We start from the raw sequence: 23,569 nt of genomic DNA, 5'->3' as shown, positions 1-23,569 counted from the left end.
GAAAAAGCTTTAAATCTGTGGATAGAAGACCGAACTCAAAATAAAATTCTGTTAAGTTCACTCATCATTCGTGAAAAGGCAAAACTCCTTTATCAACACTTTAGCGAAACTGGTGATAGCACTGTCGGAATAAGTTTTTTAGCTATAGCAAAGGCGCTGGAATTAAAGATTTGTTTGAAATTTCTAAGAAATATTACATTTAATATTAAATTTGTTTCTTATTTTCATTTCGATTTTTCACTATGTACTGGCTATGTACATAGTCATATTATGAAGGTACATATAATACATACATAGACAAAATTTTACACTAGTTTTTCTTATATATTTCATACTTTGGAACGGAACCCCTTTATTACTACGGAAGCCATAACTCAGTATTTGCGGAATTTCTCAGAAACGTAACCCCCGCGAATAGCGGGGGTTTACTGTATTAATATTCCTTATTAATCATGGTTTCTAAATGTTAGTAGCCTTTTAATTAAAACCTTGGCTCCATTTCAAGCTTATTTCTGTGAAGTCTGTATATGATTGTCCACTGGCTAAAATTATGTAATTGTGGATTGTTAACAAATGTGTATGGCTGTATGCAACTAGACATTGAATATATAATTGCAGATCAGGTAATTGTAAAGTGTGTGGATTTAAAATGAATATTATCCAGGTCATTTATTTATTTGTGTGGATAAAAAAGAAAAGATCAAAAATTGCAAATCACAGTGCCAGTGGGTAACTGAATTGACCGATATAGCGGTTAATTGCAATCTCATAAAGTGGGCTACGTTTCATGATATTTCAATTAAATTCTTCAGCATTACTATTAGCATCTGTTTTGGAGATGAAGAAATACATTTTTCATGGATGCTGTTTAGTGTCAGGAAAATAACCAAAAGTGTTAAAGTTGATGTAGTTATTGGTGGCCAAGCACAACTGAAATTGCATGCTGTAATGGTTACTCTGCTGGTTAGCTAGAAATGTAATTCTGCCTGACTAGTTGTTCATTGCCTTCATTTCATACACTGCTGTTTAACCAGAACCATGTGTAAATGTATGTTTCTGTAGACCAGCTGGTTTTGTATAAAGCACCACACTTAATGCTGCTTGATGCAGCATGCCTCCAAATTTGTTTACTACATTTATAATTGGCCTGTATATATAAGCAGTATACATATATTTTAAATATATTAGTATTTTTCTCTTGGCTTAATTTTTGTTTAATTTATTTTTTAGATATGCGAAGGGATGTACAAGAAATCTTCCGCAACACTCCACACGAGAAGCAAGTAATGATGTTCAGTGCAACTCTAAGCAGGGAAATTCGTCCTGTGTGCAAAAAATTTATGCAAGATGTAATTATTTCCTTCCTTCATCCGTTGCTGCATCTACTTAATTTCAATGTCATATTGTTTCAGTTTTGGCTACTCTCTAAGAATCTAATTGGTTGTGTGATAGCTGTTGTCCATCTTTGTGCTAGGTTAATAGGCTTTAGTTTATCATTGTTGCAAAGGAATTGCTGTTTTAGAATAGATAGGTAGACCCTAGCAAGATAGGTATTCTACTGTCAAAGCCATTTAGGTGCATTTGACATTATGCATTTTTTCTAAGATAGGTTAGCTGAGAATTAGGACAGGTCCATTTTCAGCTGCTACACAGATCACTAAATAGCGGTAGTCTAAACCTGTTAGTTTTCAAGTTAAGACAGCCTCCCTCCTCATGTGTGTAATAATAAACAAGGTTCTTGTAAGGTCTCTCTCTTCGCTATTGCTTCATGGTGATTTTTCCCACTTGTAATAAAAAAAATTTGGGGGTACAGGGGCAAGATCATGGTTAAGTTAACATAATTTTTATGGCTTTCTTCATTGGTTTGGTTTCTGAAGATTTGTGATTTTAAACCTGTATTTTTTCCTACCCCCATCTTTTGAATAATGTTCTGTGTATTCTGTTTCAGTCATTTCTTTGTTTCAAGCCAAATTCAAAATTTATAAGTGGTTTTTAAATTTCCCTGCAAGTATTGTCATCGGCAGCAAACCATTTTTAGATCAGAGACTCAAGTGATACAGACTCTTCTCTTAAACCAAGAATCATCTGTAAACCAGATTTTTGCAGTCATACAGAAAACAGATATCTGAAGACCTTCAGTCATCATGATCTGGATACCGAGAAGTGGATATTGGTCACAAGTATCCTCCTGATGACAGCATTCCTGGTGATCGGATGCCTCATCTCTCTCCTCTCTCTCTCTGCCTTCCAGTTTCTGAGATGACAGTCTTGCCGTGATCCTTGGGAATGTATATGGCTCTACTCCATGTCCAGCTCAAGTTTCCAGGTCTAGTCAACATGCCTACTAGATGACAACAGAGCCCTGATCTGCTACTTTCAGGCTATTTTTTGCGTGGTTTTGTTGCTAAGCTATACATTAAGTACTTAAGTAACTTTGTATATTAATTATAATAATAATTTAAATTTAACTTGCCTATGAAATTATTTTTAGTGTTTGTATATACAAACACTAAAAATATATGATTGTCAGTTATTTGTGCCACATAACTTTTTATGCCACACATGTTTATATTTTTAATGATTTATCTTGATAAATTATTTAGCAAATTTTGTAGTGAAAAAAAAAAAATCAGTTTTTCAGACCTTAACTCTATTTATAGGATCTTCTCATATTTCATAAATGAAATATGCATCAGCAGAGTGATACAACTCCATAATTTTGTTAGAATAATGTTTTGGAGAAGCATTTGAAAATGCTTCACACAGTTCATCAAAGTGCAGTAGATCTTTATAGATGAATATGATAGGTGAAAACAATATTTTACCATTTCTATGTCCTATTCAGTATTTTAATATTTCCAGTTTTGCATATAGAATTCTTTTTTCTCCCTTTTATTGTCTACACATTCATTCTTTCAGCCTTTTGCGTTCTGAGAAAATGACTTGTGCTATGGTGTGTCTTACAGATACCCATTTTGTCTTCCTGTAACAGCATTGATTAATTTGGAGGTTGAGAGTACTTCTGATTTTAACAGTAACCAACGTTATTCAACAAAATATGGATGTTATAATGTATTAATTTTTCAAAGTTAATAGGAAAAAAACTTTATTTTACTGTGACTCTTGCATGCTCTTTTTCCAATATCTTTTTTTTTTTTCACATCTGATTACAATGATATTTTTTAACTGCTGTTTCAATTGGTTTCAGCCACTGTCTAAGATAAAAGCATTTCATATTTATTGAATATTGATGACATTGGCAGACTTAATCTCAACAAAACCTAGAGAAATCAAGCAGATGGGTCATTCCATGTCAAGTGGCCTAGGGGTCCCTGCTCAACCATCTTCAATTTTGTTGAAACTTGGTGTGCTGTTTCAACAGGTTTCAAATGAAGCTGTGCAAAATTTCAGTTCAAAATATAGTGTGCTTGAGGCACCAGCACCTTTTTTGTGGAGGTCACTTGTGTTATGCGAAATAAATTACAAAAAATTTTCAAAGTTAAGTGTTACTGTTGCACAGCAGTGATAGGTAGTGCTCTGAAACTTTGCGTCCGGGCTCAAAACCCTTCACAGTTTTTACAATGCGGTCTAAAAACGGCACTAAAAATTTGTCGCAACATATTTAAGCCAGACTTTTGAAAGTCATAACTTTGAAATAAAAACCTTTGGTACCTTCTTCTTTGGACATTCAACTTACCAACTGCATGAATTCAGCCTAACTAAATATGAGCTCTTGTACTTGTTTTCTGGCTGAGATATTTTCCTTCAAAGATTTGACTCAAAATTTGAAAGTTAAATATGACCTTAAGGGGCAAATATTTTCATGTGGAGCACTTTCAATTCTCTCATTTTTGCCACCACTGGAAAGAGCAGACCTTCAGCTACAAGGATCATGGTTTATCTGTTTTGTGTTTTTGCACTTAAGGCCTTAAAATTGAGCCTAAACATCAAGTAATTTTATGTGCTGTATTGCTATTTTATGAGATCTCTTTTGTTGCAGAACACTTCCTTAATCCTGCCTAATGTTTAGAATAATCTAGAAATAGGGTATATTCTAGAATACCCAAGAACTATAGAATGTTCTAGAATAACCTTGAATGCCAAAAAATATATAAAAAAAAAATAATAAATAAAAACTTATGAACATTCTAGAACTCTGGAATATTCTAGAATCATACAAAAAAGTATAAATAGCTGATATTTGAACCATGCTGTTATTAATGTGTTTTATCTTCATGATGAACAGTTTATTTTGTTCCTCTATATTTTATTGTTTAACTATAATAAAGTTAAGTTTTCATTGCTTGCAAAAACATCTACTTATTCGTTGGCATGAAAGCCATGGAATCAGAATATTTTCTGGAGATAAGCTGGACTCTTGCATCATCAGTCATATGAATAATTCTAAATGTCATGTGCTATCCTATACACGCAAAACTGGGTTAGAATTTGAATTTGAAGAATAACAGCTGGTAGGTCGATGTTGTGGATTAAAAGTGGGTGAAGTAAGAAGACAATTTGTCTACATCATGAAGCTTTCTTTTTGACAAAATTTGAATTTTTGCAGCATTCATCTTGCAATCCTTTCCAGAAGAAAAATCATATGGTGAAAAAAAAAGTTTACAACCAATTTATTTGTCAATGGCAGACTACCTGAAAGACCTAACAAAGGTAAACATAAAACCAGACCATGATGACAAAATGCATGTGACTGAAAGCTTGAACACAAGTTTAATGGCTATTGGTATTTCTCCTCCAAAATTTCAGTGAATGGCTAAGAGAGATTCACAAGGCTATGCCAAAAGGAAGGCAAGTCAAGTACAAGATGTAATTTCCAGTAAAATTGCATCTATTGGTGGCTTGGATCCAAATGACATCATGGAGCCAAGTGCAAGTCATCAGTGTGGAAATTGCTTAGATTACAATGAGCTGCTGAAAGAATTGGAAGAAAAGTTGATGGTATCAAGTCATTCAGAAATACTTCAAATATTAACACTAGCTCCAGTTAGTTGGTCCATAAAGAAAACAGTGGAAGAGTTTAGTGTCTCAGAAAGAATGGTCAAGAAAGCTAGAAAACTTAAAGCAGAAGAAGAAATCATGGCCATACCTGTAAAAAAGTTTGAGCAAGTAAAGCAAAAGGTGATGGAAATTTTTGAAGATGATGAATTTAGTCAGATATGCTCTGGAAAGAAAGATTACATTTCCATTAGAAATGCAGATGGAATAAAAATGCAAAAGCAACTACTACTCAGCAACTTGAAGGAAATGTTTATAACTTATCGAGATAGAAATGAATCTGACATTGGATTTTCTAAATTTTGTGAACTTCGACCCAAGTGGTGTGTCACAGTTGGTGCACCAGGAACACATTCTGTATGTGTATGCACAATCCATCAAAATGTCAAGTTAATGATAGCAGCAAGTCCTGTTGAATGTGATTACATTAGTAAAACAGTCTGTGATTTGGAGTCAAAATATTGTATGCTTCATCAGTGTGAAAAATGTCCAGTAATAAATGAATTTAAGTTTCTAGAGAATATTTTTGAAAACAATGAGCCAGAAGATATTGAATTCAAGCAATGGATATATACTGACAGAGATACACTGGACACAAAGCAATTAACAACAGAAGATTTTATTGAAGAGTTGAGTGTAAAGGTATTTAACCTTTCCTGTCATCACTACATTGCTAAATGTCAAAGCTACCATTTGAAGTCAACAAAAGAAAGCCTAATAACAGGAGAATTGGTCATCTTGATGGATTTTGTCTGCAAAATTATTCATTTGTGCAAGATGCTGTTCAAGGGTTCCACTGGGAGAATAGCCAGGCTACATTGCATCCATTTGTCATTTATTACAAGGATGTTGAACTTCAGAATATAAATTTCTGGATAATCAGTGACTGTCTTCGCCATGACACAATTGCAGTGCACGTTTTTCTAACCAACTTAATTGAATATTTGAAGAGTTTCATGACAGAAATCAGGCACATTTACTACTTCAATGATGGTTCTGCAGCTCAATTCAAGAATTTTATTAACTTGTGTCATCATCAGAAGGATTTTGATATCAGTGTTGAATGTAATTTCTTTGGCACTAGCCATGGCAAGTCACTATGTGATGGATTTGATAGAACAATAAAACGATTGGCAGCATGTGCAAGTCTCCAATGCCCAATTGAAAACCAAATCCTGACACCAAGAAACATGTTTGAATTTTGTGACAAGCATGTGACTGGAATAAAATTCTGTTTTGTTTCTAAAGAGGAAATTGATCAAGTAGGGCCATTTCAAGAGAAAAGGTTCATAGATGGTCATACTATTTCTGGAACAAGAGAAAATCATCACTTCATTCCTATTGATGCAAAACAGATTCATGTTTGCAGAGTATCAAATGACACACCATCATTTGTAGCCCATGTAGATCAGACTAGTGAAACCAATATTCAATATGTGCTGATTGTTAATTTATAACCTAGCCAATACATTGCCTGTATTTATGACAATAATTGGTGGATTGGAAATATTTGTGAAATTTCATTTGAAGAACATGATGTATTGGTAAATTTTATGCATCTTCATGGAGCAGCTCACTCATTTCACTGGCCTGCTAGACAAGATGTCTGCTGAATTCCTGAACAACAAATTATTGCCAATTTTCCAGCTGCAAAAACAACAACAGTGGGATGACAATATAGCTTGCTGAAGTAGTAATATCAATCATCAGTGAAACTTTCCAGTTCATTACGAAGCAGTCATTCAATATCTTCACACTCACTTGCTTATTTCAAATTGTATTGTGTTTTAAATAAAATTTGCTGCAGTTATAACTTCTTTCAAGCATAGAAACTGATAGAACATCATCTTTATGTTTGGAATCCTGAATAAAGACCACTTTTCAAGCTTGGGAACTTGCACTAAAAAAAACCAATGCAATTTCTTTTTGTGCCATTTGCACCCCCATTGTAAAAAATACAGATCTTTTTGTGCATTGCAAATATATCCTTTCTCCGTAAACCAAAGGGCAGAGTAATTGCTCTTGTAAATGCAATAGTTCTGCCCTTATTGAGATGTGAAATATCTTTGAAGGAAAATATCTCGGCCAGCAAACAAGTATATGAGCTCATATTTAGTTAGGCTGAATTCATGCAGATGTTAAATGGATTACCCAAAGAAGAAGGTACCAATGGTTTTTATTTCAAGGTTATGACTTTCAAAAGTCTGACTTAAATTTGTTGTGACTCATTTTTGGTGCCAGTTTTAAACCACATTGTAAAAAATGTGAAGGTTTTTGAGCCTGACACAAAGTTTTGCATCCTCTGCCAAAAGTTAACTAGGTATATGAAGTTTCAAGAGCACTACCTCTCAATGTTATGCAACAGTAACACTTAACTTGGAAAATCTTTTGTGATTTGCTCCACATAACACAAGTGACCTCTACAAAGGAGGTGCCTCAAGCATACTATATTTTGAACTGAATTTTTGCACTGCTTCTTTGGAAACCTGTTTAAACATCTACACCAAGTTTCAACAAAATTGAAGATGGTCGAGCAGTGACCATCTTCAAAATTAGGCCACTTGACGTGGAATTACCCAGATGTGATGAGAAGGGTAGATTGAAATTTAATACCGAAAAATGTAAGGTACTGCATATGGATAGCAGTAATTCCAGAATAACATACCATTTAGGTAGTACCACACTTAACATAGTGGAGAGTGAAAATATCCCAGAGGTAATTTTACAATCCAAAAGATCTCTGAGAAGTGCTTACAAGCTGCTAGGACAGCTCGTTGGCTTTGTATCAATGATCAGGAATTTTGCCAGCGTAGAAAAGCAGATGATTATCTCATCATATAATGCAGTGGTTTGGCTGTAACTAGTATAAATACAGGTTTGGAAGCTTCATTTTAGGATGGAAATGGATCTGTTTGAACAGGTGCAGTGAAGAGCAACAAGATTAGTCAGTGGTGCAAAAGGGCGCTGTTACCTAGAAAGACTAGTTCTGCAGATTGTATTCTGAAAACTAGGCATGTGCAAAGGGACCTGACTGAGAAATTTGTAAGTCAAGCTCATATGTGGTTTATGGCTTGTGAAAGTTCTACCTTGAATGATGGGTACAATATCACAATAAGATCTTTTATATGAATCCATTAAAGAAAGTCTGTTTTATTTGCATTATCAGTTTGGTATGTCTCTGGCATTCCAATTTTAAAGTTTATGCGTACTTCACGGTGTTTGAAAATGCATCAGTAGAGAATTGGGGGTTATACACTTAATGTCACAAGTATATCAGTGAGAAACTAAAATTTGTTTAAAAAGTGTACGGATTAAAAAATTGCAAATAAAAAGGACTGTGGCTTCAGTTCAAATTGCATACATATTTTGATATACTTAATGAACAGAGAAGGTTTTGGTATTAAATTACACAGTAAACTTTGGAGGATAATCTGTTGAAATGGAAAACGTTTTCAGTATATCAGCTACAAGCATTTAAGACCATCTGTAGCAGAAAATGAAAAATTGGTAACTACCTAGATTATCGGCAGTGATTTTGTGGAGATTGTTTCTATACATGTGGTCTTTGAACATAAAAAGTAATTTCAGGAGTTGATGTTGAGAGAATATTCTGGCAAAGATCATTCATGGCCAGAATGTGTAGGAGAGTGATTTTAAATAACACAATTACCAAAATGTTCATTGAGAAGATTCAGGTTGCACTTACCATTCATTTGAGTCCCATCTGGTTGGAAAACTGTTTCATCTAATTGCCTATGCTTTGGAGAAATGCCAATAATGTTCAGATGGAATTTTATTGGTGAGGAAAATAGGACCAACAATTTTTATGGGTATAGTCATCCCTCCATCATTAAATGTAACTATGGAGGTTAAAATAAGCCATGTCTCTCAAAAACAGTGTTTCAAAGAAAGTTTTCTTTCTCAGAATGCAGAGTTATTTTTTTTTCAACAGATTTGAATAGCTGTGTAATACTTTTCATTTAATACATCAGAATCACAATTATATATGATACTGTGTGGTTAAGGCAGTAAATCCATAGTAATGAAAAAAAAATCATGCATGAATGATTGGGAAACTTGTTCTTTCTTGGATGTACCAATTGCATTTTGTAAGTGTACAGTCAGTTTTAGTCACCATTGCCATATTTTCTTAAACTGCATAAATGCAGCAAATGGGTCGACTGGTTCATTATCTCTACATATTGTCTGCTTACTACTTTCACTAAATGATTCTCAGTGGTTATTATTTTAATTATAAATTTGTGAGGCCTTTTGTACATTTCTAATCTCAAATTCTTTGAAAACAAATAAAATAAGAAAGCGCTTAAAGATGACTTTATGCTCCTTTCACTGAATAATTCACATTTCCTGTAGATATTAACATTAAAGTAGCTTTAACCATCCAGGAAGCATAACGTTTAACTTCAGATATGTAAACATAGTCCTGAAGGACAGAATAAACTTGCTAGTTATTAAATCTTATTTATTTTTTCCTCAAAATAATATCCTAAGTTATTGAATTCTTGCGTGGGAATCATATCTTGAATAATCAAGCATATATATTGCGGTGCATTCAAACTTTTCTAGACTGTCCATTTTGAGAATGAACTGGGATTTATTTTATATTAATTGATTTGTTTGGTTAAATCCATTTGAAAATGGATAATTTTCATCATAAGCTGAAACAAGCATACCATGAGTTGTCTTATCTGATATTCAAATCTGTAAATCAAATTACAATATTTATTCACTGTGCTTTTTTTGGGACGGTACAGCATACCGGCACCTTTATTAACAGTGACGTGTGACATTTGAATGCATTTCGAAATTTGTAATATTCCATAACTTTTTTCACGTTTACCTACTATTCAAATAACCTTAAAATTATTTAACTAAATTTGCATTTTTCACTGTCTATTGTTAAGATATTTTCTATATAAAACTGTATAACAATTTTTATATTTCTAAATTACTCAGTCGGGCCCCTTTTTAACGAAGTCCTTTTATAGTGAATTATTTGAATTCCCCTTGGAAGTTACATTTAAAATAATTTTCGTTGGGTGAGAAAATTTTCATATAGGGAATGGATTAGGAGAGAATTAACTTGGTATGCACTGTTCGTGCATTTCTGGCCTTCAGGCAATTAGTCCTGCTGCACGAATTAAGAGAGCTTAAAGGGATTACTATTCTATAACCTGGTAAAACCTATCCGACCACCTGTCTCCCACATACGGAGAAGTTCCGCTGGTCAGCAGTGAGCAGATATATTCCCGGTGGGCTCTAGTCAACCTTCTACTGCAGTGTTGTCCAAACTTTTCCCATACAGGGACATGTTCAAAAAAAAAAAATTCAAAGTTAGATTTCTTTAGTGTGTTACTTTTTGTATGTAAAAGTAAAGTTGAAAATATTCGAAAATTTTATTAAGTACAATGCACAATTACATTTACTGAACAAAACATTTAATGAGAAAATTTTTTTGATAATTAACAAAATTTAAATTGCTGTTTTAGTTCACTTTCCAGGCGGGCTATAGGTTGGACACCTCTGTGAATCAACTGTAAGAGTCCCGTTCGAGAATTTGGAGAGCACCCCAACAAATAATCATCTGTTGATCGCGGAAGTGCATCATCCACATTTTTCCGTATCTCTGTTTACCTGGTCACAGTACCTGAATATCCGAATGACACTGACATTTTGGACAGTTTCAAAAAAAATAGAAAAAATTCAAATTTAAGAACTAGTGACAATGCAGATGATGGGAAGGAAAATGAGGACAACGAAGGTATTAAACCATCTAAACGTGAAATGTTGGCATTAGGTGAAAATGAAGTTAGAAAATTGTCAATTAGGTTACAGTTAAATGTAAGATATAATTCGTGGATTTCGGGAATACCTAATTGAAAAGATAGTTTCAGAAGAATTTGATGGAAGCTCTGGGTACGATACCAATTTTCTTCCAGTTTCTTAAAAACAGTAGTGAAGAAATTGTTTTTCTCATCAATGAAGCTCTGGTTGGGCTGGTGATCAGATTCATTTGTGAAAATCCTCGTCACATTCACTTGATGAAATTGTAGGTAGGTCCGCCGCTGATCCAGCAAAATATGCCGATTCGTGGATGCTTCGGAAACGTCATTCAGCAAGAGACACAGAGGAAGGAAAGAAGTCGGCATAGGGTGTCAGTTGAGAACTTAATAAAAATTTGGAAAGATATAATTCCAATAGAAAGACCCGTATAATGTCACTCGGTTGTCTGTCTATCCGTCTGTCACAGCATTGTATCTCTGGAACCACTCAACCTATTGACTTCAAATTTTGAATGGGTTTGTGCATCATGTGGACCAACATAACACCATATTGATCGTTGTTGACAAAAATTTGTCTGAGAAATGGGGAGTACAATGTGGTGGGAACAAAAATGTTGCTAACAACCTATAGCTTATTATATACTGTTGAAAAGAGCTAAACAAGTGGGCTTAAAATATAATTTTAAAATTAAAAATGGCGGCACCAGACAGGAAAATGTAAGTTTGAATGTCCCCCTTATATTTCCGTTGCTAACTGAGCTAAAAATTTAAAAATGGTATTAGCTATGCGTTATTCGATACTTATCAAGGAAAAACTATTCCAGTCGAAATCTATCATTTACTTTTTGTGTTAATTAAAAGACCAATTTTTTTATTGCACTTCAATAGCATGCTTCTTTCTACTAAGTAATTCTCCTTTTGGTGACAAAAAGGTTGCTAAATAGTTAGTTAATAATTCTATAAAGATCATCTATAAATTTTGCGACGAGAAGTATTTTTTAACAATTTTCAAAGGTGGAGTTTTCCCGGCTAGGAGGTACTCAGAGAGTCAGTGTTGAGGCGGCAGTGGTGGGGAGGTGCCTGTGCGGAGTCCTGCATGGGCCTCACCTGCTAGTCGCTTCTCCCACCCTTATCATTCACAACAACTGGAAAGACTCAAATAGACGTTTTCGTTAGTTCCTCAGTTTTAGACCAAGCCAGGGATACTAGAAACTCTTTTCAGTTACCATAAAGCTCTATTTGAGATACTGCACTAACGACCAATCGTGACTATGGTCCCTTCAAATAAGTAAATAAATCAGTCAACTACTGAGTGCTGGGCACTCAGTAGTTGACCGATTTACTTATTTTACTCGTTTTTTTTATACTTGAATAATAAATTTATGCTTAATAAACTGTGTTAATATACTAAATTTATTGTTCTTATTCTAAAAAGCATTACTACGAAAGTAACAATATCGGGGGGGGGGGTTACAGTAGAGTACATTTCATATCCTTTTTAATTTTAAATTTTTCCTGATAGCAAAGAATGAGTACTGACACTTTTTTTTTTTTTACAAAAAAAGCACTGTTTATTCAAATTAGAGATTTCAGTTTTGTGTGTAAAGTTGAGATTGTTGGTGTTCAAAATTATAAATTATTGATTGATTGATAGATGATATGATTGCGATTCAGATGAAAGTGCAAATTATTTTTTTACCAATAAATGGTGCTTAATTTTAAAAAAAATGTCCACTACAGAGTATTCTATCCGTGCATCAGTTTTTTTTTAACTTCCAAATGCATGAAAATTATGGAAGATGGTCTAGGCCAGTGGTCTCCAAAGTGGGGTTGTGAGATAATACTCAAAATCGTGAGGGCTGTTTTCCATACTGATATATAATCTAGATAAAATGCATACCATGTAAATTATTTATAAATAAAACAAATAGTATTACATTACATTTACTATGCTTGTTACATAATGATTTCTTATTTTGTACTTGAACTTCAATTTAATTTTGTTTTGTATTTTTTTAAATGATTATAAATAAAAAAATATATATTAAATTTTTACATATTTATTTATTTATTTATTTATTTTTTTTTTTACCCCGGGATGCACTCTAGTCCTTTTAAGTAAAATAAGGGTGCACGACCAAAAAAAAAAAATTGAGACCACTGGTCTAGGCAAGCCCATGACTGATATCACTACCCTGGCTGCATCAGTTGTATGTTGTTTTAGGCAGGGGTCATTGTGCAGAGTTGATAGATTTCAAATGGTTGACTTTTAGGCAGGGCACAAATATAGGAATAACTAAAAGGGATATTTTAGAAAATACTCGCACTCTCTGTGCCTGTAACTGTACTTTTTTTTTTTTTTTTTTTTTTGTTGTTGTTGTTAAACAGATAAGATCAAACTGAAAGATCATTTTGTCAGCTTTCTGAATAGTTAACTGTATCCTGTTACAGTAGTTGTTATTAGTGCAGATATTTCATATCACGACAATAGTTTCAGTCCTTGTGGTGGTGTGGTAAGCCAGAAAGTGAGAGGCTGTGTATTCTGGTTCATAGTGCATCATCATCTATCTTATTGTAGATTGGGTTTTGATAATCAGTAAACTTCCTGATCTGTTATTGGCTTGCACCACTGAAACCACATCAGTCACTTGCATTCTTCAGTTTACTAATTTATTTAACATGCCATATATGAGGTACAGTCAGGAATGTTCAGACATTGACTTTGTATTTTAAAAGTGTAGCATTATAGCTTGTTGCAACATGTTTGGTGTCTTGTGTAAACATAGGAAAACATGAATCCTTTGTTTTGCTTCAGTCAATCTGAATTGACTTGCATCGAATAAAAAGTTTTTAATGTCTTTTGTCAATTTTTAAAATGGATGATTTTTATGAGTGGTGAATTTTGTATCAGTTTTGTTTCAAATCAACAAAAAGTGCAACAGAAACTCATGAGATGTTAAAGGTTTTGGGGAAGGTGCTGCTTGTCTATTGGAGATGATCCTTGCTGTGTCCATCTTTTGATTTCAGAAACCAGTGATTCAGTCACTTGTAATCTGATTATGAGCGATGGACAATTAGCTGTCCACAAAGTTGCTGGTGACATTGGTATTTCTTACGGAATGTAAACCAATTTTAACATGTGCATGTGTGTGGAGGAAAGTTCTTGCATGTCAGGATCTCAATGTGATTATGCTGCTATACACTTTTTCTCCTATCATTAGTGATGGCGAATCGTAGGTGTGTGGCTATGACCCCGAAACAAAGGTCCAGTGTAAGAATCCATCTTCTTCGAGGCCCAAAAAAGGTAAGATGGTCTTGATCAGATGTGAAGATCGTGCTTATTGTGCATTTGTCCTGCATGGTCAAACAGTGAACCAGGTTTGCAATTGCAGCAGAGCAGTTCTGTGATTGCAAAGTGCTATTCAGAATAAACAGCAAAAACTGTGTACTTTGGGGATGAGACTTGCAACATGTAATGCCTTATATTTTATGCACTTTCTATTTAAAAATATTTTGCAAAGTTCCCCATCACTGGTTTTCCATCTTCCATACTGACTAGATTTAGTTCCCTGTGATTCCCCATTCCATCATCTCTCCCCATATTTAAAGTCCCTTTGAAACGTCACAGAGTCACAGATTTGGAATGACTGAGAGAATTATTCAGAATTAATTCCAGAGACTGTTGGCAATTCCAAACGAAGCATTGTCAGGAATGCTTCCAGAAGTTGCAGAGACATTGGAATTGGTGTATACACTGTCAATGAGACTTTGAAAGATATCATCCAAATAGCTAGCTGGTAAGCTTTGTTATTTCTCAAATATTAGTGTAGTCTCCCAACCTTTTAATTACACCTTTTAGTTTTTGCTATATTAAAATACAATTTTATTCTAGTAAAATAGCTTTATTGGGATGAAAGAGTAGCTGTTATTCTGAGATTATTCTCAGAATAATGGCCTTTGTAATAGAGTCAAGTGAAGGAATTGTGACAGCACTTAGTGTCTGTCTCAAACAGTATCATGAAAATAATGGACAAGTTTGAGAAAACTGATTTGCTAAGCATAGGATATAGGCATTGGTCAAAACTTATTCCCAAATATGAGGTAGGGAATATCATAGAACAATTTGACTGCAATGAAACCAGCAGTGGATGCTGTATTTGGAGTTGGTTTGGTCTGTCTTATGCTGTGGTTCAAAGAGACCAATGGCAATGTAATGATTCATTCTGGGTTGGGTATTTATTTTTAGCATTAGTTGTTAAGAAATATCGCTTGCACTTCTTGGTGTGTGATCATCTGATATTCAGTGCATTATTATGAGAAGATTTGAAACATTAAGGACACATTTCATTTTACATTCGTGTATTGGCTTTTAATCATTATCGTCTTTCATATCCTTCATGTTAAGGTGTACATTATCCTGTTTAGAAAGGTTAAGGACACAAACTTATTGAGCCACTTAAGTTGGTGAGTTATCCACTCTCAAGCAGTTATATATGGTTTTTTGAGACCATATTTTCACTGGTTTAATTCTGGAAAAAAATCTTGCTGTAGAGCACACACACACACACACACACACACAAAGTCTGAATCCCTTCAGTACACAAGTTTCATGTTTTTTTACTCTTGCTTGGGGACACAAATTGCTTTTTTCTCAAATTTTATAAATAAGATGAGTGATTTTTTTTTTTTTTATTGTTAGCATTAGTTCAATTTTAAAAAAGGGCATTTTTATTATTTTAAATTTTTTAATGATTTTTGATAAATTCAAAGCTAAAGTTATTTGGAGTTTAAATTTTCTGACAAATTTTGGAATGAGCTTTAAATGTTTAGTAGTTTCTTTCCTTTAATCATATATATATTTGAAATTGACTCCATTTAGCATTTGTTATGTGGCATAAATAATCTTCTATGAGATAAAATTAGCTTTTACTATTGTGAAATCTTAAATCCCTTGCCAACAAGCATTGCATTATGATATGTTAAAATAACATTAATTTCTTTGAATGACAATTATATATGCTCATTTAAGTCATTTGAAATTATTAAAATATATCCAGGATATTTGGGTTATGGAGCCTTTATCCTTTAGTAAGAGTGTTTTAAAATGATCCACGAAATGTATATTAATCAGTTTCCATTTTCTTAACTAGTTAACAAATAATTATGTAGTTCAGTGTTAAAGAAATTTTATATTTGTTACTAGGTGCTTTGACTTGTTTGCCAAGCAATGAATTGTTCTGAATTCTTTAAAGAAAATCCTTTCTTCATCTGTTTTTTTAATTAACATTAATTTCATTGGTGTTGTTGGAACAGACAGCATGAAAAGGGGATTGTTTATATATTGACCTCATTAATTTACTGCTAGAAATAACAGGTAGGTTATTTATTTATAAAAATTTTAAAAAATGGAATAATATCATCCCACTGCAGAACTTTAAAGCATAATTTCATAAATATATATTGGCATATCATTTTCTAGTTTTTCTAGATTCCCCACCCCCACAACTTATTTTATAATAGCAAACCATAAAAATTTTCTGTTTATAATGTTCAAAATGATAGTTGAAGACTTAGGGCCATATGCATAAAAGAAGAGAACTAGTTTGTTAATTTATGTGTCATTATATCCTGTTTATGTATGAATTTCTACCAACAGCAAGCACTGGGCTCTAAATGCACTCTCTCAGAATGTTGAGCAAGAAATAACTCGTTTGAGGTAACAGCAGACTTTGGAAGAACCAAATAATCAAATTCAATGCAGTTTGCCTTTGATTGTGAAATTCTTTAACATAAAACAAAAATGAATTTATATCTTAAAACATTTCCCATGGAAACTTAAGATATCTGTAAGAAGCAGTGGTTATATGCCTAGGTTTAAGAATTTTACAAGGAACAATAACAATAAAATAAAAATAACATGACTGCTATTCTGGAAGATGCACAGTTCTTGGACTGAATTTTTTGTCCATCTGCTGATGACCAGTAAAAATTTCATTTATAGAGTCTATCATTATGTTTTGTCAATTAAAAAAATCTGCAGTTGTACAGTTAGACATTTTATGCATGAAGCCCTTAGTTGATTGAATATCACTTTATTACAACTGTTATACTTTAGTGATGCCAAAGTTTCATGTAAATCCCTTTAAATTTGTTTTTTAGTGTTTCCTATATTAACTCTTCCTCTTTTTTGAGATTTTTTATAAATGTGTGGTGCCATGGTAACCATGGGCATATTACACATTCTATACTATATTCTATACATTCTATACTAGATTTTTATGGCTGGATAATCTTCCTGACGTTTACTGTGGTTAAGCTATGGAAATATATCTGACATACTCCGAAAATTGTTTAAAATTATGTATAGCAGTGATTTTTCTGTTCATGCAGGATATTGGAATAATTCTGGTGAACAGTCTCTTGATCTAGGGGTAACTTGGAATTTCATTATTGTCAAATAATAGTAAAAAAATGCTGACTTTGGCTTTGTGTTGATATGTCGTACTTACTGCTTTTATTTATTACACAGTTTTCTGTTGCTTCCTATATTCTGCTGTGATGTTTCTGTAGTGTGAAGAGTGGTTTATAAATAACATTAGAAACATAACAAAATAAATAACATTAGAAACAACATCCAGGTTTTCTAACAAAATTGGCCTGCACACAGTATGTGATCAGACTTGTTTCATTAGGCCAATTACATGAGCAAGCATGCCATGCATTAAAGCACCCTGTGATTTATAAAAAAAAAAAAAAATTCATAAATGACAGGCACTTTATAAAAATTATTTAAAATATGATTTCATTATAAAAAGTTATTTATTATAGTATTAAAATAAATGATGGCATCAAAAAAGGGACAGTTTTAAATAATTTCTAGCCTGTTTTGAGTTTGTTAAAAGGTGGCACTTGAGAATTAAATGAATTTCTTAATTAAAAATTATGTAATAATTTAATGTAATTTGCAATATATCAGTGGTCTTACCAGACTTGCTGTGTGTATTCTATATAGGTATGTCACAAATGTGGTTATCTTTCATTCAATATCAGCTTGTTGAATGGGTTGAAATAATAGAGGAAATCAGTGACATTCTAGAAGAAGAAAAGAGAACTTAAATTATTACCATATTTGTTTGGAACCCACTTGGCATACACCTACTGAGAAAATAAAGACAGCAGTGGGGTTTCTTTTGCAGTGGATTGATTTTCTTAGGAAAATGTCCTTCAAATTGATATAGCCCTTTGTGAAGCTTTATAAAATTTAAATAGTTTGAAAAATTCAGTAGTTTAAATTCCAAAGGTAAGTCACTATCTAAGTCAACTCAGCGTGGTATCATTTTGGACATGGTATTGTGAATCGTTTCTTGAATAACTGGTGATCCAGTGCCATTAAGTTTTCTTTATGGTTACTTATCTTAATGTAAGTTAGTATGGTTAGATAATCTTAAATTTGTCTGTAATAACTTAGATTCACTTTACAAATGGTGATTTAGTCAGGTATTGCATCTTGTCAGATTCATTATTTCGTTATAATATAAGGGTTGGGTGGTTCCACATGTTTCTGGCCCATTGGTAACTAGATTTTTTTTCTAGTTATGTTTTATCAATTTGGAAAGTTATGCTGTACACTTCTCTTATTTAATGGCATTTTTCATTGAAAAGTATAGTTATTAGAGAACAGTTTCAGGTTGTAAGTTTAAAGAATAAGTTCTGTAAAGGAATCAGAACATTTCCTGTAGTATTTTAATTGAAACCTTGTTCAGTTGAAATTATGCTAGTTATTCTGGTTTGTTTTTTGTATAATTGAGTTTCTCAGAAGTCACAAATACCTTAAATATCCATTTATTGGTATTTTTAAACTTGCACAGGGTGCAGGTCCATCTGTTTTTTTAAGAATATAAAAGATACAACTGCAGGAAGAAATTCATATTTTGTTTTTTTAATAACAATGCTAACAAACTACAGGCCTCTTTGCTCAAAGTATTACACGAGTAAGAATTGACATGTTGTATGCTGCTCAGTGTGTGTATATGTATATTAAAAAAAAAAGTTGATCATGTGAAAAGTTATGCCAGCAAACATATTGATATGTTATATGTACCATTGTGAGAGATTTTTTTTTTTTTTTTACAGTTATATTTCTTGAAGTTTAGCAGTTAATGCAGGTTGAAATTCAAAAGGAAGGAATCCAAAAATTCATTCCCCCCAGTGGTATACCAGTCAGAGTAAATCATGAGAGAGATTGGCAGATAAACTTTTTCTCTTCTTTGTTAAGGCAGAAAGAAGAGCTTTTTTGGATGATGAGATGGAGTTCAGCTGCCTATTTGTGTTAGGAATTTTTGAAACCAAATAGATAATGCCAAGTGCCCTGTGCAGTTTGAGAGATATTTCATATGGCAATAATGAAATAAAGATGTTAAATGCTCAGTTGGGAATAAAGTTGGTGTAGGCAAAAGTGAACTGCTTTTAATTTTTTATGTAGTGTTAAGCAGGTAGAAAGGTAGTCATAGCATTGGGGGATTTGGTAGGCCTGTAAAGATTGTCAAAGATTTCAAGAGTAAGTCACCACAAATAAGGATATCAATTTTTGAATTGAATTTTTCAATAACTCTTGCTACAAGAGGTTAATAGACAGCTCCAACAAACCCTCAGTATTATCATCACCCAATGTGCAGAGAATGCACTTGCTATTGGTATAATAACAAAGTTGTGCCTTCAAGGTTAGTATTCTCATTTTTAGATATTCTGCATTTTGCAAAATTTCCTTGGTAGTTGATTTTTTTCTAGCCAACTGAAAGATTTCATTGACTGCTGTTGTGGTAATCAGTATAGCAACTTCGTTCCCCCTCTCCCATTTTTTTTAATGTATGGTGTCATTGTAGAAGAAAAAAATTCTTGAGTTTGATATCATGATGTTAAAAGAAATACAGGTAAGCTTGCAAAGATTTCTTTTGTACTGTTATGTACAGAAGGTTGACTTTATTGTTATGAATTTGCAAATGAGTCCCATGCCAGTTTACTGGCTTGTCTAGCATGCAGCACCACACTAATCAATAAGACAATTTTTAATATCTGAGGTGTGTGTGTGTTGATGGCAAAGTTACCTGTATATATTTGATTTTATTGTACTCTTCCAGATGTTTGTACTACTGTCTGCTACTCCATCAAAATGTGTTGTTAATCCATCAAAATGTGTTGTTAATCTATTTTGATGAGATTTTGTGTAGTACCTTTCAGGACAAGTATCTGGCAATGCACAAGTCAAACCACTAAACAATATAAATTTTATCTCTATTCCATAAACTATTTCCTATTGTTGAAATTACACTGTTTATAACTGCATATATTTTTGTTAAGTTCAGTTGTTAGGGATTGGCATTCATTTCTAACATATCATTTGTAATGTTGGTTGTATTAATTTTTTTTAATAAAATTTTGGCAGGGTGGCAGTTAAAATGAAAAATAATTTCATTAGCATATTGTTTTGCTCTTAAAAATATAAACTCTATATCTTTTAAGATTGTTTGTTATTACAGCCCATGGAAGTTTATGTGGATGATGAAGCCAAGCTTACACTTCATGGTTTGCAGCAATACTATGTCAAGCTAAAAGATAATGAAAAAAACAGAAAACTGTTTGAGCTTTTAGATGTACTTGAATTTAATCAGGTATTTTTGTCTTAGATGTTTTCTGAAGTCTCAGCAGCTATTCTTAACTATAAACCTTTTAATTCATAATATGATATAGTATATTATATATTTAAATAGTTGTATAAGCATTTTTCACTAACTTCTTGAACGTGTATAAGGTTTGAGGTTGACCTGAACTGTTTTAACACACACGTGTGCACCAGAATGACAAAACACTAGTAGGTAGTGACAGTGCTGCTCTCAGTTTGATATACAGCATGCCTTCCATGTATGAGTATTAGAAACAGTACAGATTATCAGACTTCATTACTCAAAATGTAGCGGACAATGTTGTATCATCAAATTTCTTTTAAAGAAAGTGAACTAGGTGGAAATTCTTTCCAGTTTAAGTGTACAGTAATGGAAAGATCTTATCGTATTCAAGTGTATCTGGCTGATGCAACAAGTTTTTCAATGGCAGGAGGAGGTTGCCATTGCAGATCATTACATCAAGGAGCTGATTTTGCAAAACAATTGCATTGCTTCAGAATTGGAAAGGTTATTCATAGCTACTTATTGTTCAAACAAGTAGGTGCTAAAGATGTGACATCTGACCTGGAGGGAAAACTTGTTTCAGTAGTGACTTGTGACAAGGCATTGGTACACTGATTCACTTCAGAATCAGAGGTCAGCATGTAGTGGCACCACAAAGGATCCCCCCCACACAACCCATAAAAATTCAGAATGCACTTCTCAGGTGGTGAAATTATGGCAAATGTCTTGTTAATACTTGTGAAAAAGAGCAATGAGTTTGATTGTGATATGTACTTCATTTTGGTCAACCTTGAACTACCCTCATGTTTGAGGCAATTTATAAAAAATCTACCATATAATTTTACCAATCCAGGGCAGATTTTCATTCTAGAAAGACAGCTAAACTGGTTGTCACTCTGAAGGCCAAATGGCAGAAAATGTCAGAGGACATTTACAAAAAACTGGAAAATATATAATTAATTCAGTCTCCAAGCAAAATTTAAAGGGGGAGACTTCAAAATAGTCCTGTGCCTGTCAAGTGTAGTATAACCACTTGTTACAGTAGGAGGTGCAACAACTGTCAGGTTAAAAGTAATATTGACTAACTACAATATTTAATAATGATGCATTCATTTTTTAACCACAGTTGTGGTTGTGAGCAAAGAAATAATTTCTGCTTCCTTCTGATAATTACTTAATATAAATAGTTAAAAATTGACGTAACTGATATGGCACAAGAAAGATATTGGACTAGATAAAGTTTGCAACAGCCTTGCTGATTAGATAAAAAGCATGATAAGCCAGCCCATGGACCACCATTTCTCCACCCTTGTAATGTATGCTCTGGTCTTAGTGTGAGACTGAGCAAATTAGCTTGTTGGGTGGGAGAGATGTGCAGCATAGTTGGTAGTTGTACTTGGTTGATGTCACCTCCAAACCTTTTCTATCTGTCAGAAAGAGTTGTACTTAAGATTGGATGAAGTCTATATGTAAAACCCAGTTTGTTTGTTTTTTTTTTTTCACCTGATTTTAATGTGATGTTAATTTTGAGAAATTGCTGCATAAGTGGGTTCTTCTAGAACACATGTTCTGCTAATTTCTCAGATTAGGTTAAAAATTAGTTACTTTATTTTGATTGGCTCAAGCAAAATGACTTGTGTTAGTTGTTTTTTTTATGTCACATTTTCTTTATCCTAGTGAAATAAGCTTCCTATAATGTCAGTTTCTAGATACTGGCATTTTAGTTTTTTAGAATAAATTGGCCTACATATTTCTGCTTCTGAAGCTTAGTCTTACCTTTTCAGGTTACAGGCTCATATTTAATTCTTCAGTTTCCTTGTCACCCCTCCACAGAGGCCGCCTCTGTGGGCAGGAGCAGCAGTGCATAGCACACGCTTCTCGATTAGAATGGGGTTCGAACCCATGACCACCACCTATCACCAGAGCAATATGGCCTTAGTTGCTAATGCTCCTAAAAACCAAATAACAAACAAACAAACCCCTCCGCAGATGCTTTTGGTGTAAATCACGAGAACACTAGTAAAGGAGGGTGTCCCCCTGACCTTTAGCATTAGTAATGGCTACATGGTGCAAGGAAGCCTATGGCTTATGATGCACCAGCCAAAAAATACATAAAATAATAATAAGAAAAACAAATTAATAAGAGAATAAGAAATGGACAACTTATGCATTTCCTTCCTCCCTTGGGTAATTATCCAGCTGACTTTTGAATTTCCCCAGACAGTCAGCCTCTACCACCCATGTAGGTAACCTATTCCAGTAATTTATAACTGGCTGGCTAAAATAAAACTTCCTGCAATCCAGTCTGCCCCCCCCCCCCCCGTAACTTGAAATTGTGGCCCCTAGTTCTAGAATCATTTATAACCATGAAATTTTTGCCCTTATTCATTTTGCTTATGCCTCTCAGAGCCTTAAATGTCTCAGTCAAGTCTCCTTTAAGGTGCCTAGTTTCCAAGCTCTGCAAACCACATATTCAAAGTCTTTCCTCATATGGAGTTACCTGTCTTTGGACCCTTTCAAGATCAGTGTCTTTCTTTTAAGTGCAGGTCTCCATACTTGAACACAGTATTCCAAGTGCGGTCTAACAATAGCCTTATATAATGGGATTATGATGTCCTTATCTCTACTAGTGATTGTTTTATAAATCATCAATAGGACACCATGGGCCCTCCTTGCTATATGTTTTTAATAGCCTGGTATATGTAATTTTGTAAGTGAACTTGTATTAGCTATAATGAAATTGAAGTCTACATCAAATGGAGATAATATAATTTAGTTGTCTCTTTATCGCAGAAAGTGGAACTCGTCCTGCTTTGTGGGGATGTTGCTACATCCTGTGAAAATCCAAGATGCATTTTCAAATGGGCTAAATGAACTGTACTATCCCTGTAATATCTTGACTGCACAAGTTTCTGCAAGTCATGAATTGTATACCTTGATAATCTGCTCTTATTATCAATATAATGACACGAGAGGGAGTACATCCAAACCAACTTCCAGTACCTATAGCTAAAGTATAAAGTTCTCTCCATTTGATTCTGTAATGTGTATTTGCGTTAGCTTTGA

The 23,569-nt window shown here is 33.5% G+C and overlaps 1 protein-coding gene across 1 annotated transcript in view; it reads left to right on the top strand.

Moving 5' to 3' along the window:
* Positions 1-23,569, top strand: part of Hel25E (ATP-dependent RNA helicase 25E) — a 92,332-nt gene that overhangs the window by 41,016 nt on the left and 27,747 nt on the right. Inside the window, exons 5-6 of the mRNA XM_090369189.1 lie at positions 1,231-1,349; positions 20,357-20,488. Of these exons, the coding sequence (XP_090225315.1) occupies positions 1,231-1,349; positions 20,357-20,488 (251 nt within the window). The remainder of the gene's footprint in view (positions 1-1,230; positions 1,350-20,356; positions 20,489-23,569) is intronic.

Source organism: Mastigoproctus giganteus, chromosome 3 (genome assembly GCF_048544385.1).
Source record: "Mastigoproctus giganteus isolate SK-2022 chromosome 3, ASM4854438v1, whole genome shotgun sequence".
Lineage (NCBI taxonomy): Eukaryota > Metazoa > Arthropoda > Arachnida > Uropygi > Thelyphonidae > Mastigoproctus > Mastigoproctus giganteus.
This window is presented reverse-complemented; position numbering and strand designations above follow the sequence as displayed.